The sequence below is a fragment of the Camelus bactrianus genome, chromosome 19 (genome assembly GCF_048773025.1).
Source record: "Camelus bactrianus isolate YW-2024 breed Bactrian camel chromosome 19, ASM4877302v1, whole genome shotgun sequence".
NCBI classification, from domain to species: Eukaryota; Metazoa; Chordata; class Mammalia; order Artiodactyla; family Camelidae; genus Camelus; species Camelus bactrianus.
Window position 1 is genome coordinate 21350519 of NC_133557.1, and position 17190 is coordinate 21367708.

Here is a 17190-nt window from a genome sequence, read left to right on the forward strand (position 1 = left end):
GTGTGTTTTCCAATACCTCGAAGCCATGAACTCAAGTTCTGATTCTGACTTCCTGAAGATGGCAGCCCAGGTGAATCCCACTAGTTAAAGCTTAGTCCCACAAGACTGTTCTTCACTTCAGATGTCAGCTGCAAGCCAAGATTGTCACCTGTGCTTCTGACCAACTGGATATAAATTAGAGGTTCCCACGACTCCCTCCCTGGGTTCAATTAATTTGCTAGAGCTCAAAGAACTCAGAGAAACGTGCTTACAGGGACTAGTTTAGTCCAAAGGACATGATGAAGGATACAGATGAACAGCCAGATGAAGATGTACTTAAGAAAGGGTCGAAAAGTGTCCTGAACACAGGAGCACCCACATGAAACTGGGGTGCACCACCTTCCCAGCCTGTGGATACATTCACCACCCCAGAAGGTCCCAGAACCTATCCTTTGGGGTTTTTTGGAGGCTTCATTACATAAGCATGATTGATTAAGTCATTGGCCATTGGTGCTTGAACTTGATCTCCAGGCTCCTCCACCTCCCTGGAGGGAGGTCAGGGGGTGGGGCTGAAAGTCCCAACCATCTAATCACAGGGTTAGTTTCCGTGGCAACCAGTCCCCATCCTTAGTGCCTTTCAAAACCTTATTAATATAAACTCTGATGTAGTTGAAAGGGGCTTATTATGAACAAAAGACACTCCTTTTACTTTTTTATCACTCTTTTTCTTAAAATGAAGTATAGTTGACACAATATTATATTAGTTTCAGGTGTACAGCATAGTGCAATATTTTTATAGATTACACACCACATTTTTTATAACATTATTGACTGTATTGCCTGTGCTGTCCATTACATCCTTGTGACTCATTTATGACTGGCAGTTTGTACCTCTTAATTGTTTCATCTATTTCACCCATGCCTCCACCCTCCTCCCCTCTGGCAACCACTAGTTTGTTCTCTGTATCTGTGGATGTGTTTCTGTTTTGTTACGTTTGTTCGTTTGCTTTGTTGGGTTGGTTTTTTTTTTTTGGTATCACATACAAGTGAAAACATACAGTATTTGTCATTCTCTGTCTAGCTTATTTCATTAAGCATAATATCCTCCAGGTCCATCCATGTTGTCGAAAATGGCAAGATTTCATTCTTTTTTATGGCTGAGTGGTACTCCATTGTATGCACACGCCACATCTTTACTCATTCAACTGCTGATGGGCACTTAGGTTGCTTCCATACCTTGGCTATTAGAAATCCCAAGGACTTTAGGAGCTCTGTGCCAGAACTGGGGACAAAGACCAAATACAGAATTCTTACTATAAATCACAATATCACACACTCCCAAATACCATTCCCCCCAATTACTACAACCAAAAATGTCCCCTGAACTTCCAAACTACTGTCTAGGAAGAGGTGCTACCTTTGCTGAGAACCACTGCCTTAAAACGTAGCGTATGAGATCATGTACCCAAAAGCAGCGTTTTGTAGTGTATTCATTGCATGTCATGGTAGGCAGACAAATGGCCCCCAAAAGATGCCCAGGCCTACTCCCCAGAACCTATGAATGTCACCTTATATGGCCAAAGAGACTTGGCAGGTGTGACTAAGTCATCCTGGTGTAATCACAAGGGTCCTCGTAAAAGCAGGGCAAGAGATGAGAGTGGATAGTAGGAGACATGGGGACAGAAGGAAGGGGCCGTAGTCGAGGGGCCACACCAAGGAATGCAGGTGGCCTCCAGAAGCTGGAAAAGGCAAGGAAATGAATTCTTTGAAAATTCCAGAAGGAACACCTTGATTTTAGACTTCTGATCCAGAACTGTAAGAGAATAAATGTGTGTTCTTTCAAGCCACTAGGTTTGTGGAAATTTGTTACAATAGTCATAAGAAACTAATATGCATGCTTGTCTTAATGGTTAACTTCCAGTTATGGTGAGTGGAACAGGTTTGCCAGCTACAGTCATAACAAGTTTCTTTCTAAACTAAATGCATTTAAGTTTTTTTTTTAAGTGGGGGCAGGGGTAGGAACCCTCCCACACTGTTGGTGGGAATGTAAATTGGTGCAGCCAGTATGGGGGACAGTATGGAGATTCCTTTAAAAAACTAAAAATAGAGTTACCACATGATCCAGCAATCCCACTCCTGGGCATATATCTGGAGAAAACTAGTGCAAAAAGACACATGCACCCCAATGTTCACAGAAGCACTGTTTGCAATAGCCAAGACATGGAAACAACCCAAATGTCCATCAAAAGATGAATGGATAAAGAAGATGTGGTATATATATACAATGGAATACTATTCAGCCATAAAAAAGAATAAATAATGTCATTTGCAGCAACGTGGATGGACCTAGAGATCATCATATTAAGTGAAGTAAGTCAAAGATAAATATATGATGTCACTTATATGTGGAATCTAAAAAGAAAAAAATTTTATTTGCAAACCAGAAATAGACTCATAGACATAGAAAACAAACTGTGGTTACCAGTGAGGAAAGGGGAGGTGAGGGATAGATTAGGAATTTGGGATTAACAGATACACATTACTGTATATAAAACAGATAAACAACAAGGACCTACATTATAGCACAGGGAACTACATTCAGTTTCTTGTAATGAGCCATAATGGAAAACAAACTGAAAATATATATGTATGTGTGTATATGTATAACTGAATTGCTTTGCTGTACACCTGAAACTAACATTATAAATCAACTACAGGTCAATAAAAAATAATAATTAAAAAAGAGATAGCAAGAAAAAGTGGGGGGAGGGTAGCTGAATTAAAAGAAAGTACTAAGTTAACATAATACAGCTGCTCTTGGGCATGTGAAACTTGCAAAGGTGTTCCAAGAATGACCTTGGTTTAGAAAATACCAGGTTAAACTATTGCACAGGCATTTCTAAGTGGAGGAAAGTTTTCTGATGGAAGATTCTGGACATTGCTGCTTTTTGCTAATAATACCAAAATACCAGGAGCAAACCATATCCCATGCAGGAATCCTAGAAAGGACTCACTGCTTGTATTCAGGAGGAAACTGAGGCCCGGGGAGGGTGAACATCTCATCCAAGGTCACATCCCTAGGGAATACGGTCCTTGGATTTGACCCTGGGTCCTGCTGACTTGTTGATGGCTCTCAACCACTTCGCTTCATGGAGCTTCTTGGCCTGTGGCCACTTTCAAGAACACCTGGTGAATGGTGCAGCCAGTTTGTGGTGATCACTGGGTGGGGAGAAGCTCCATTAGGACAATGCTTGTGTGAAGGAGAGATTTCAGATTCTGGCTCTGGGATCAGATAATAACTTGGGCCCTTCTGTGCACTTGGCTTACATCACCTGGGGATGGGCGGAGGAAGAGGTGCCATCAAAGGAGAAGACATTCAGTCTTCTGAGGTGCTGCCTGGCAAAGCTCAGTCATTGCAAGGATGTGTAGAAGAACTTCACCTTGCCCCTGGCCATGGCTGGTTGGAAGTACTAGTTTTTGTACAGACATGGGACGGTTGTCAGCAGAATTATTTTTCATTATAAGCAATAGAAACTCAACACTCATTAAGCTAAAAAAGAAAATGTATTTGCTCATGTAACCAAAATGTCCAGAAGTAGACTGTGGGGACACTGCAATCTGATCATTTCATATGAATCCGTGTGCGTGTGCATGTGCTCTGCCTGTTTGGTGACAGAGGTGGCTGCCGGCATCCTCAAGCTTAGGTTCTACCAGCTCAGCCACCCCAGGGGTAAGAAGGTGCCTCTTTCCCAACAGTCAGAGCCGACATCCCAGGGCCAACTCTCACTGGGTCCCATTGGCCACATGACCATCCCTGCACCAGTCACTATGACTCTGACCAGGTCTAGGTTATGAGATCATCCCGGGCCATAATGGATATTAATTTTACTAAAATTTATTAACCGCTAATTTACAGATATGAAAGTTCATTCCCAGAGAGATTAGGTGTCGCCACAATGTCATGCTGCCTCTTTTGTTAACCAGCTGGTGTTTTTTCAAAGCGTCTAACAAAGACACTGTCTTGGGGGCTCCCAAGGCCACAGCAAAATGATGTAGATGAAAATTAGCAAAGGGAAAAGTCACATGGAATAAAGTCCAGGAACAACCTGGTACACCCTTCCCAGTGCCCCCTCCCAGTAAAGCACAGACAGTCCAGTTAATTCTCCCAGCACTGATGTGCCAGCCAGGGAAGCCTACCTGAGCCTTGTTGTCCAGGGTCTTACTGGGGTCCCTGATACAGGCACGCAGCACCTGCATGGCTGACTCGAGCTCTTCAGAACAAAACCAGGCATTTACCATAAATCACAGTTAACATAAACAATCTGGTCAACTGGTCTTGCGTGACCCAAAGGCTCAGACCTCGTCTACCAGGAGCCAGCCAAGGACCAGTCCTGAAGACAGACCTTTCTTAGGAATGTGGAGGGTTTAAGCAACCCAGGCCTGCTGAGTTAACCTTTTCCTGCACAGACAGCCCCCAAATCTTCACAGCAGAGACTCCAAAGGAAACCAGCTAAACAACTCAGCTCAAGTGGAGACCACCAGACACCATAGAGACATGGTACATCTGGATATTCCGGGGCAGAGGGTGGGGGCGCCCCACACACCTCTTACCAGTCATGCAACTGAGCCGTGGAAGTCAGGCACTTTCTCAGAGCAAAGAAGCATCATGGCATGACCAGAGGATTATGCAATCTGAGTCAGATCAGACCTGAATTCCAGGATCCCTCCCCACTCTCTTACACGCACACACACATACACACACCGCTCCAACTAAAACAGAAGTTCATCATTGCTACATATGATGTGCCCTGATATTTTGTCATCTGTCCTAGAAATTGGCAAACTTTTTCTATGAAGGGATAATAAATACTTTAGGCTTCAGGCTAGGCTCTGTCGCAACTGTCAGCTCTGCCACTGTAGCACAGAAGCAGCCATAAACATGAAGTGAACAAATGGACATGGCTGTGTTCCAAGAAAACTTTATTTACAAAAACCAGCAGTGGGCCACAGTTTACTGACCCCTGGATTCTCTCATATTTCTTCTGTCCTTTTTTTCTCTTTTAGCTGTGATCATTTAAAGTAAACTTTCACTAAAAGGAGTATAACCTAACCTTTGAAAAACTCATTTAACCTTTGTAACAACCCTATGAATTACATAACCCCGTTTTACAGATAAGAAACTGAGGGACACGAAGGTTAAGTAACTTGTACACCGTCATCTAGCTGGTAAGAGGTGGAACTGCCTTGATCACAAGCAGTCTGGCTCAGAGCCCACACTCTTACTCCGAAGCACTCAATAAAGATTGGCTATTATTATTATCCAGCCAGCTGTGAAAAAAGAAACAAAAACAAAAACCGGAAGACCACAGTCTTCAAGACGAATTTGGGGTGTGCCTTTCTTTTGTTCAGAGGGTTGTGATGCTGAGTATATAATGGGTGGATCTCATTTCGTTGAATTAAACATGCTTGAGAACCATTACATGCTTAAAATAGAAAACTTGGACAATTCAGATGAGGAATTTCTTTAATGGACAAATAGAGTTGTGATTCATGAAAACAACTTTTTGGTAAAAGCCTAGACTCCTTTTGAAATGAAAACGGTTGCCTCCTAATTCATTGGGATTCATCATTCAGACGTCTAAGAATACAGCTTAAATTGGAGCGCTTGTAAATTTGGGGTGTGGAGGCACTGGACCGAAAACAGTTGCCATCGTCTAAATTAACCCTGAGTAACTTTTGCATTCGGATTTTGAAAGCTCCAGGAATCCACGTGCCATTTTCTTCAAGTTTGTTTGACATCAGATTAATTTCATTTTAGGAAAGACTTTTTTAGGCTCTTACCCTTTCCCCTCCGTCAGGGAAATACGTCACAAGATAACTTACTGATCTGCAAGACAGATCTTAGAGCAGCCCATATGGTGAACGTCCCCACCATTCTCCTCTAATTAAGACAACTTCACCAAGAATGCGTAATAATTAAGTTACAGAGCTGCGTCTAGGTCCACAGCATCTGCCTCGGGGCGGGTGGGGGTGGGGGTCCAATTCTCAAGCGTCCTCATCAGCCTCCTAAATGAATGCGTGTATAGCCCACTTCACCATCATCTAAACAGAACCTCACAAATCTGTAGAACATTAGGGTGCTTTGAAAAAAAACCTGCAGTGCCTTAGTCTGATTTGTACCTTCACTGGGAGAGACCCACCCACAGATTTTGAGTCAAAGATGACATTCCATCCACCCCGACCCCACCAGCCCCCAGCACAGTTGTCTCGACAGACGAGTTACCAATTGAAGACTGTTTTGGAAAAACTCCCTTTTCTCAGTTCTCCATTCTGGTTTAAATTGATCGTTTTTGAAGCTCAATCTGTTTCTACTGTGGCTTGTTTAGGAAATTAACCAGTGATTTTTTTTTTAATCCATAGAGTATGTAATGATTAAGAAAATGGTTTTCATGTGAGATGGTACTTTCATAAAGTACCATCTGATTTGGGGTGTTCCTACTGGGTTTACAGAAACAAGTTCTTTGCTTAAGGGTATGAGGAAGTGGACTGGGAGATTCTGACAATAACCAGTGCTTGTGTACTACCTGCTACACACCCAGCTCTGGGCTAGGTGTTTACACGTGTGCTATCTAATTCAGTCCTCACTGCAACTTTGGCCTGTAGCTTTTTATGAGCTGAAGAACATGGAGTGAAGGCTCCTGCCTTTTAGACTTTATTTGACTGGGAGATGTGCTGGAGCAGACATAAGGTCCTTCCCTTCTAGCTGCACAGGGTGACTTAAGCCAGCAGACCAAGGTGGTTTGTTTAGAGAGCATATTAGGGGCACATTCAGCAGGCAGCGGGAGATGAAACCCACGGCTGTCATCCTGCCCTGGCTCCAGATGTCTTTCACATTAATTAACGCTGAGTCTCCACCAATTGTTTTTTTTTTTTTTCTTCCTTTCTCAGTCTTTGCAACCCTGAAAAAACATTTTCTACTTGGATAGAGTGCTCCGGCCCAGAGTAACACTTCGTGTTACTTAACTCCTGGGACACTTGTGCTTTTCTTGGGCTATTCCAGATTTTTCCACCCCAGCACAACGAGTTTTTTTATCAAGTTCCTTGAAAAGAGGTCCTACCTACAGTTTAAAACATTCCTTTTCTTTTTTTTAATTGAAGTACAGTCAGTTACAGTGTGTCAATTTCTGGTGCACAGCACAATGACCCAGTCATGCATATACACACACATATTCATTTTCATATTCTTTTTCATTAAAGGTTACTACAAGATATCAAATATAGTGCCCTGTGCTATACAGAAGAATTTTTAAAATCTATTTTTATATATAGTGGCTAACATTGGCAAATCTCAAACTCCCACATTTATCCCTTCCCACCCCCTTTCCCCTGGTAACCATAGATTGTTTACTATGTCTGCGAGTCTGTTTCTGTTTTGTAGATGAGTTCATTAGTGTCCTCTTTTTTCTTTTTCTTTTTTTTTTTAGATTTCACATAGGCAACTCGCAAGTGATTTTAGGAAAACCTAAAGTAAGAGAATGCTCAGGCAGTAGATGGGGATTATAAAGTTCTCAGAAACTTTTGGGTGTCTGTAAATTTTTGTTTCAGTTTATAACTATATAATAAATGTCTGCACCCCTTCTTTTTGAAAAAATTAGAATATTCTAGATAATGTGAAATTCACTTTGATCATCACCTCTAATTCCTTTGTCCCCTCTTCTCTCCTTCCAGAAGTCATTACTGTTCTGACTCTGGGTGTCTACTTACAGAGATTTATAAATATATAAGTACCCATGGAAAATACATAGTAACATTTATGTGTTTCTAGTAAATGGTAATAACATGCAATATATAACTTTCAGAAAACTGTTGCTTTCACTCAAGTTTTTTTTGATGTGTTCCTGTTAATACATGGAGATCTGGTTTATTTCTTTCCATTAAACTCAGTTTTCTGTTGTATGAATATTCTACATTTTATTTCTCTAATCTCTGGCTGGAAAGCTAAATTGTTACCAATCTTTTGCTATTTACAAACAATTCTGTCATGAACATCTTTTTACGGGTGCCTTGCTCACATGTATGGGTTTTTCTCTAGGGTCATATTTACTCCAGGGTCATAATACTGAGTATATTTCCTTTTATTTTTTTTCTTCTTCCCTCCCCATTACCATTTATTTTTAATTTAGTTTTTTTAATCCAGGAAATATCTGCATATAGTTTAAAACTCATAAAGTTCTCCAAAACAAAGTATTATGAAAAAAGCAGTCCCCAAAGATTTGCCCCCACCCTCACCCTCTCTTTCTGCCCAGAGGCAACAACTTTCAACTCTTGCTGATTCTTTGGGTATTTACCTCCAGAATTCTAAGTAACCTGCTTCTGTGACCACTCATTGATTTTTTTCCCTTTTAGGCATGATCCCTAGCTTCCCAAACTAGAAGACATTAGCTCTCTTTTGTAACTCTTGTCTCCACCACACACAGGCTGACTTTCTCTTCCAATCTTCCCAAAAGTCATAATTTTAGCTTTATCAATATCTTTATCAATATATCAGCTTTATCAGTTTGCCTTCTTACAGCCACACAGACGCTTTTCACGGACAAGCCATTCCATCTGCTGTAATCACTTTTCCTGCTTTGTATGCCGGCCAGGGAGCTGACATTTTTCTGGTTAAATCCTTTCAGTGGCTGAGTCTGGATGTGTGTCATCTTCTTGCTTCTCTAGCACCTGCAGGACTTGGTCATAGGTGGTTAGGTGTACAAACAGCCTGGCCAAGAAAGAATGTGTGATTATGCAGATGTGAAATGGTTTGGGTTTGAGTTATGTGTGGAAACACTCCCAAAACCTTTTCCCAGGTCACATGACGATTCCCTGCTTAGCCCTGAAAAGTTTGTGTTCCCCGTTTTCTCTTCGTTTTTCATGGAGTGCTCTACCCTGTGACTTCCAGCCAGGACCCAGAGTGCTAAGCTTGGCCCCCTGGGGCCCTAATGAGGTGTTTCGCTTAATGGCTGCGTTCCTGGGCTTGGTTCTTCACAGTTGTGTGTGTGTATGAAGCTGAGGTCACCAGCTCCTTTTTTTTTTCCTTCCTTTTTTTTAAGGGTCAAGAAGGGTTTATATCATTAATTATTTATTTCTATAATAGAAGTAATACCGCCTCCCGGTGAAAAATTTCCGCGGGGAAAGAAGTGTAGGGAGTGACAGCGCAAGGCCCCTCCGAGGCCTCCTCTGAAGCTGGGCTGCTCTGGGACAAGACAACCTGGCTTCAAATCCCAGTACTCCCTAGCTGCATGGTCTGGAGCAAGCTACTTTGTGAGCCTCAGTGTTCTCATCTGTGAAATGGGAAAATAACAGTGGTCACCTCAAAGGGTGTTGTGGGAATTAGATGAGTTAATACTTATATAGAGTGGCACAGAGAATGCACTTAGTAGATATTAAGCAGGAATATTACTAAGTGTCGTCTCTCCTTTTAGACTGGTGCTTCTTAACCTTGACTGCATACTGAAATCAGGTGGCGAGCTTTAAATTTTTCTGATGCCTGGATCCCACCCTCAGCCATTCTGATTTTATTGATCTGGGATACAGCCTGAGCATCAGAGTTTTCAAACGCCCTCAGATCCTCACAGTGGGCAGCCACAGTTGAGAACTGTTATGCTCCATAGTTTCCATGTGTATCACTGGGATAGATGAGGTTATGCTGCCATAACAAACATCTCCCAAATCTCATCTATTTCTTATTTATGGTACATGTCCATTGTGATCTGTTGCAGCTCTGACCCTCATCATCTTTACTCTGGAAGCCAAGCTGACCAAGTAGCTTTTATCTGAAACATTTAGTCCTGTGAAGTGGGAAGAGAGAGCACGGTGAACCACGCACTAGCTCTTAAAGCTTCCAGCCAGAAGTGAAACTTAACTTCTGCTCACATTTCATTGGCCAAAGCAAGTCACATGGTCACACCTGAGTTCAACAGGGAGCATCTGTATCAGGGGCCAGGAGACTTTTTCTGCAGAGGGCCAGGTAGTAAGTATTTTAGGATCTGCAAGAATCTGTCACAACTACTCACCTCTGCCTTCAAAGCACAAAAGCAACCATAGACAATACACTGTCCAAAAATGTGAAAATCACTCTTAGCTCATGAGCCATTTGAAAACAGGCAGCCGGCCAGATCTGGCCCATGGGCCGTAGTTTGCCATTCCCTGGTGTGTATCATTCTCTTACAGGGAGAAGCTCTTCATGAACGGACCCTAAATATGGGTGAAAAGTAGTGCAGTCTACACACTGTGTGTATAGAGAAGAGAGCGAGAAATAGACAGAGACAGAGCGGAGGCAGAGGACATTGTATTTTACACACTAGACTGGGGTACAACTTGCTTTTGTCCCTCAGTAGTGTGTTTCTGGATGATCCTTTCGTGTCAGCAGTTCTGGCATGACTCCCATTTTTTCAGTGGCTGCCTAGTTTGCCCTGCTAGGGATGTACTAAAGTGGGTTTTGTTTGTGTGTCTGGTTTTATAACTAATCCTCTCTTGCTAGATAACAGTGGTTTTTTTTTTAAATATCCGAAGGAGTAAGGTGGTACTGTAGAGCGATCATGGCACAGCGAGAGCCAGCATCCCAGCTCTCTCAGTAGTCTGTACATAGTTTATGCTGCTTTCTGTGAACTCTCTCAGGCCTCCCTGGAAACACACATTTTCCAGGAGTTTCTCCTTTATTACCTCCATTTCTGGTTCTTGCCACACTGAACACGGTTGCCATTCCAGGGGCGTATTTGCTGGGGGAGATTTAAACACTAAAGAGGATAAATAGAAATGATGAAAAAGTAGAAATGAAATCTCAGAAGCTGTACAACGTTACCACCCTGACTCCACCCAGAGACTCATTTGGAGCCACACGGGTGAGGGACAACTAAAACTGCAGTTCAGAGGTGGCATGAGGTGGAGGGGAGAAAGGAGGCTAAGATGACAGTGGTGCCACTTGTACGTGCTTTTCTCCTTGTGTCTCCAACAGGACACCACGACATCCGTGCGCATCGGCCTCATGATGGAAGAAATGATCTTCAACCTCGCAGACACACATCTGTTCTTCAATGACCTGGAGGTTTGGAATTGCTTGATTGCTTATTTCATTCCATAGTCACTGTATTTAATCACCTGCTTCTGGTTTGGGAGCAGAGACACGGCCTTTTCTTTGTCCTTGTTTTCTTTGTCGAGTGAAGGCTAAAAACTTTTGCTCACAACCCCAAAGAAGGCACAAAACTGTGGTCAGCCACGGCTTATTAGAAACACACTTGACCGGACTCGCTCCTGAGCTTCCCTGTGCGATTAATGGGCTTTTCTCTCTGCTCTAGTGGTGATGTCCACTGGCAGTTATACTAATCCAATAAAGGCTGTGTAGTTTCTTCCTCCTGAAATTTGCTATTTAATAAGTTTATTAAGGCAAATTAGTACCGATCCTCCTGGGTCAGTAATAATTAGCAGTGGGCCAGGATGGAAGCTTTTAAAAACAATTTACATTGCCCTGAAAACATGTTTTACAAAGAGAGAGAGAGCGTGAGCAATGGGATCATGCTGATTTAAAGTATCTGCTCTTGTGCCCGTAAGCAAGCAGCAAGGGAGATAGGAAAAAGAGAGCAGCTTCAGAAATAAATTTAATTCATTTGTTTATACCCAGCCCCCGTCAGAAAGATTTGGGAAGGATTTCAAATGAGAAACATATTTAAAATAGAGCTACTAAAACAAAGGCAAAGAATAGAAAGTCATGTAATGAATAAGGGTAAGGCATTGTACCAAAAAAATCTGGCTCATGCTAACTACATAAGTTAAGTTCAGTCTGTCTCTGAGCTTCCTGGTAGCCAAGGCAAGGAGGAAAATACAATGCACTACTTACCCTTAATGAAAGAGCAAGCAGCTTTCTGCAACATGAGGAAGGCTTTTTTGTTTTATAAGTAGATTAACATGAGACTCTTCTGGCTTTTATATTCTCATCATTGGTTTAACAGATTGAAAAATAAAAGCAACCTAAAATAATACTATATTTGAAAGAACAATTCTGTTTACCCTATTTGGAATATTTTCCCTAGAATCTGGAAAATTCCAGGGACTAAACTGTGAAGTAGAAATAAGAAGGCTATAAATTCCAAATCTGTCCTAACCAGCCCAGAGCATGACTAATATTTATCATCAGGAAAGGATAGAGGTTTTCCTTTCTGGTCTGCAGTCCTAGAGTTCCAGAGTGGGGAATTCCTTGCTGAAATGCTCGATCTCGTGTTCTATCCAGTCTAGGCCAGCCATTAGGGCCTTAGTCCTCCTATCTATGAAATGGAACTGATGCTCTCTGCCCAACATCTTTTTCAAATAAAGGATCAAGGTAAAGGCTTGATGAGGAAGAATTACTTTGGAGTAATAGAAAATGCCACTAGCATCAAGGCCCGGAACTATCTTTTTAGCCAAAAGCAATGTGCAAGTTCCCTTTACAAAGACTCCTCGTGTCTTGGGGGGAAAAAAGAGAGAGAACTGAAGGTTAAATTTTTTAATTGAAAAAAAAAATGGCAATTGAATCCAGCAAGTATTTATGGAACCTAATGTTGTTAAGACTCAGCTGATTGCAAATAGCAAACCCCAACTCCCTTCAGCCAGAAAAAAAAAAGGAAATAACTGGTCCTTGTAGTTGAAAGCTCAAGGTAGATTTAGTTTTTTCCTGTCTCCTCCTTAGAATGTCAGTTTTCTGAGAGCATGTCTATCTGATTCACCCTAAATGCCCAGGGCTTAGGCAGTAAACAACCAAACAAATCTATAAACAAGAAAGTTCATGACAGTGAAAAGGATGTGCAGACAATAAAGCAATCAGATGTGATAGTGAGTGGTGGGGGAGGGGGATAGGATGGGGGAGCAGCATCCTCCAGGGGGTCAGAAAAGGCATCTTGATGAGGTGGCACTTGAGCCAAGGCCTGAATGATGATAGGAGCCGGCCAGGTGGAGATCAGGGAAGGTGGGAATAGCAAGTGTGAAGGCCCTGAGGTGAGAACTAGTGTGACGTAATCTAGGATCTGCGAGAAGCCACGAGACTGTAGTGAATGCGTGAAAGCAAGGGGGCAGCTGGGACAGATGAGTCTGGAGAGGGAGGCATGGGCCAGACACAAGCCAGAGACATCAGGGTTTATTCTGAGTGCCGTGGACAATCATGGGGCCAGAGCATGGTAAACAGGAAGAGCCCCATGACCTGGTTTATGTTTTAAAACGACTACTCTGGCTGCTGCGTGGAGAATGGGCAGTAGGAGGGGAACTGCAGGGACCAGGAAGGAGATCATTGCAGTCGTGCAAGCAAAAGAAGAAAACTGGGTTGGATCGAGATGGTAAGAAGATGGGGGCTTCGGGATGGCGCCAAAGCTGAGAGCACTTGCTGACAGGTTAGACGTGGGGGGTGAGGCAGAGAGGGGGTCGAGGGGGACTCCTAGGCTGGGCCTGACCCAGGCGACAGTGCCATTCTCTGTGATGAGCAACCCAGGGAAGATGGGAGAATCCATCCTTTTGTCATGAGCACCTGGGACACACCAGCAAAGATACCAAACCACAGGCAGATAACACAAGTTTGAAGCTCTTATGCAGGAAAACCGGCAGACCTGTAGTAGGAGCTTTGTCCATCTTAGTTGAACCTCAGGCTCAGAGCCAGGTAATTTTGGGGGACCAGTGTTTGTTCAAGCACATGTCTTCAGAATCTCACCCCCTCTGCTGTTCCTCGCTGGCCCCAAAGTCGAAGTCGCACCTCTTGGAAAAGGATCTTAATTACCAGCTGGAGCTACTCAGGGAAGCCAGTTTGTTTTTATTCTCTACATTTTTTTCCAAAATGTCCCCAATGCCAGAAGCCCCGAGGGCACCTCAGCAGAATTGAAACCATGTTACATGATGGAGAAGTTAAGAACACAAGTGAAAACATATTGCTTGCTGGTGCGGGGAGCCTCTGTCAGAATCTGAAGGGCAGCCTCGTGCAGCTCCCCAGGGAGGCTGTCCAGGGCTGGGGAGAGGCACAGGATGCAGGAGTCCAGTGCAAGGCCCAGCGCCTGCACGGGTGGTCAGATAATGGGGTTTAGGGAACAAAGTCAGATCCCTTTCTGCTCCAAGACTGCAGTGGCATCTGTAAATAAGGGGTCAGTTCCCACAAGCAATGGAGATTTATAGAGAATTTAGCTTTTGCCAGACCTTACTCTAAATGCTGCGGATTCAGTGGCAAACAAAACACAGCAAGCTCCCCACCCTGGAGGCATTGGCCTGCCAGCTGGGGAAGCAGACCATAAACAACTAAATATAAAATGTCAGATAAAGTGCTCCATAGAGAGACCAGCAGAGTCGGAGGAAACAGTCCCAAGGGCTCTTTTACTTGGTACAATCAGGTAAAGCTTCTCTGACATTTGAGCAGAGACCTAAAGGAAGTGAAGGAGAGGAACATGTGGGTATCTGGGCAGAGTGTGCCAGATGGAGAAAACAGCAGTGCAAAGGCTCTGGGGCACGGTCAAAGTTGGTACATTCCAGAAACAGGGAGGAGGCCAGTGTGGCTGGAGCGGAAGAAGCAAAAAGGGTTGTGGAGGGCAGTGTTGGGGAAGGGGAGACAGACACCATGTGGGGCCTTTGGGCCATCTTAAGGCTTCAGATGATAATCCAGGGTGACAAGAAGCCATGGAGGGTTTTGAGTAGGGGAGCAGAGCGACCTGACTTACGATTCAAAGACTCCCTTTGGCTGCCGGGTGGAAAACAGACCAAAGAGGGCAATGGAAGTAATTATTTGCGTTAGATCAATGGTTCCCAGACTAAAGGTGAAAGCACTGACGGAGAAGATTCCATGAGGTGGAAGGACTGGTCAGAGAAAAGGAGGTGCCAAGTTAAGCTGTATCTCAGGACATTTGGGATGTGTGTCCTGAGTATAGGGCAAGCATGTGCTTATCAGTTCAATCTGCCTTTGACTCCTGGCTCCACCATCTCCTGGCTGTGTGACCTGGAAAAGTCACTCCATCTCCTTGAACCTCAGTTTTCTCATCTGTTAGATGGGTAGAAGAAAAGTCCCCAAGTTCTAAGGTTGTAATGATGATGGGAGATACAAGGAAGCAATCAGCACAGAGCCGAGCACACTGCACATGCCCCAGAAATGGGCTTCCCACCAGAGGGCTATCTGTGCCACTGGGGCCATGCAAGAGGGGTTATATGGTACAGGGGCAAATTGTTTCATTTAAATTGTTAGATGTTTATTGTACTATGAGCTAGAAAATATTAACTAGCTTGCCCACTCACTGATTTGACCATAATTCAATAACAATACATGTAATACAGAGAGATGTCAAAGATTTAAGACGGTGGCCAACAACCCAGACCTAAATCACAGCCGGCTACTGGAGTTTGGGCCTAAATATCGACAATTACCCGGCCAACTTGCCTTTGTGCGAGAGCTGCCTCTTTTGCAGTAAAATCCAGGGCAGAAGACCTTAAACTGAAATGTCAGCTGGGTTGTGGGGTGAGCGTGGAGGTTTGATTGAAACTCACTCACCTGCCGCTCGGGAGCTGTCGAAAGCAGCCTCGGGCTCTGTGAACTGCGCATGCGCTGGGAGCCATTTTTTGCGGGACGCCTTCCCAGCAGCCGCTTACTAGAGGCGTGGATGTGCCACGGCCAGAGCTGGTGTGGGACCTGGCCCTCCGTGCCAGCTGAGCAGAGGTGCCCGGGGGCACAGACCTCTTGGGTTTGATTTCCAGGCTCAGTGTGCAGCCCGGGAGGCGATGCCTTTCATCCTCTCTGCTCCTGTGGGAAGAGGTGAGTGGGGAAAGCAGGGCCGATTCAGGTGAGAGACAGCACAGTCCTGGCTTTCCCGTCTTCCCTATCTCTCAGAGAGCAGGCGCTCTCAGTGTCTGCAACCTCACAATGCCCAAGTGGGGAAGGGCAAGTTTGGAAATGGAAGGGAGGTGGTGGCTGTCACATGAAGGGGAAGAACTGTTGGCTTTTGGCAGGTGGGGCCGGGGATGCCACATAACCCGCTACTTTGGACAGCCTTGTACTCAAAATGCCTGGGGCACCCCATTGAGAACCAAACACTGCGCCAAGGCCTTGAGAACGATCAATCAGCTGCACAGTATTTAGGGATCACCTGGTGTCCAGCACAACCAGGACTTTGATGTAGCTTGCTTCCACTTGAAAAAAAAATTTTTTGTCATTAAACTTACAGGTTTTTTTGTTTGTCTGTTTGTTTTTTACTAGTGTTTTGGGGAAAAAGTGATTTCATAGGTGATAACTGCTTGGGATGAAGCTAAGGTTTTAAACGTTTGAAAAGGAGAGCTGATTGAAAGGGGTATGATAAGGGTGCGTCACAAATAGGAAGGCTCTTGCTGGAGGGACCCAGAAGTGGCTGGAATCTGGGCAGATCGTGGCTGCTTGCCTGACATGCAGGCCTGGTTGCTAAACGTCTGATTTACGGTGCTGCAGGTGAATATCGTTTGGGAAATTGTTTCAGTGATGTCAACTATGTTTCAGTAATTTAAATCTCCATGATAGAAAATGTATCTTATGGAAGGTCACAGTCAAACCCACGTGAAAGCCAATACTCTAGAGCAATGCTGTCCTATAGAATTTTCTACAGCGATGTGAATGTTCAACTCCTCACTGTCCAGTACAGTAGCCACTGGCCACAAGTGATAGGTGTGCACTTGAAATACGGCCAGTGCAACTGAGGCACTGAGTTTTTAATTGAATTTAATTTTAAATAATTTTAAAGTAAATAGCCACATGTGGGTGGTGACTACTGTATTAGACTGAACAGAATATTTATTAGCTCATTGTGGAAAGTTCTGTGAGACAGGGCAGCGCTAGAACCCTAAATTTGTAAGACATGACCTACATTTTCAGTTACGATGGTGATGATAATAATTAGAGAAATTATAGCTGGTGTTTACTGAGTGCTTACTAGGTACCAGGCACTGCTCTGAGCAGTTTACATGTGTTAAGTTGTTTAATCCTCCCCATTTTGCCCCATTGTCTCAGTCTGCTCAGGCTTCCATCACAAAACACCACAGACTGGACAGCTTACACAATAGAAATTAGTTTTCTTACTGTTTTGGAGGTGAGGAGTCCCAGATTAAGGTGCTGGCAAATGTGGTTCCTGGTGAGAGCTCTCTTCCTGGCTCATTATGTTTCCATAGGCCCTTTCCCCAGTGTGGGTACTAGGAGGAGGGGAGAGAGAGAGAGAAAGG

General features: G+C 43.8%; 1 protein-coding gene across 5 annotated transcripts in view; it reads left to right on the forward strand.

Annotated features, from left to right (window-relative positions):
* The window catches only part of EYA2 (EYA transcriptional coactivator and phosphatase 2), a 220112-nt gene that overhangs the window by 169775 nt on the left and 33147 nt on the right, over positions 1–17190 (forward strand). For all 5 annotated transcript variants that reach the window (XM_074347387.1, XM_010958638.3, XM_074347386.1 and 2 more), the window contains one exon: positions 10976–11065. In XM_074347387.1, coding sequence (XP_074203488.1) covers positions 10976–11065 — 90 coding nt within the window. The remainder of the gene's footprint in view (positions 1–10975; positions 11066–17190) is intronic.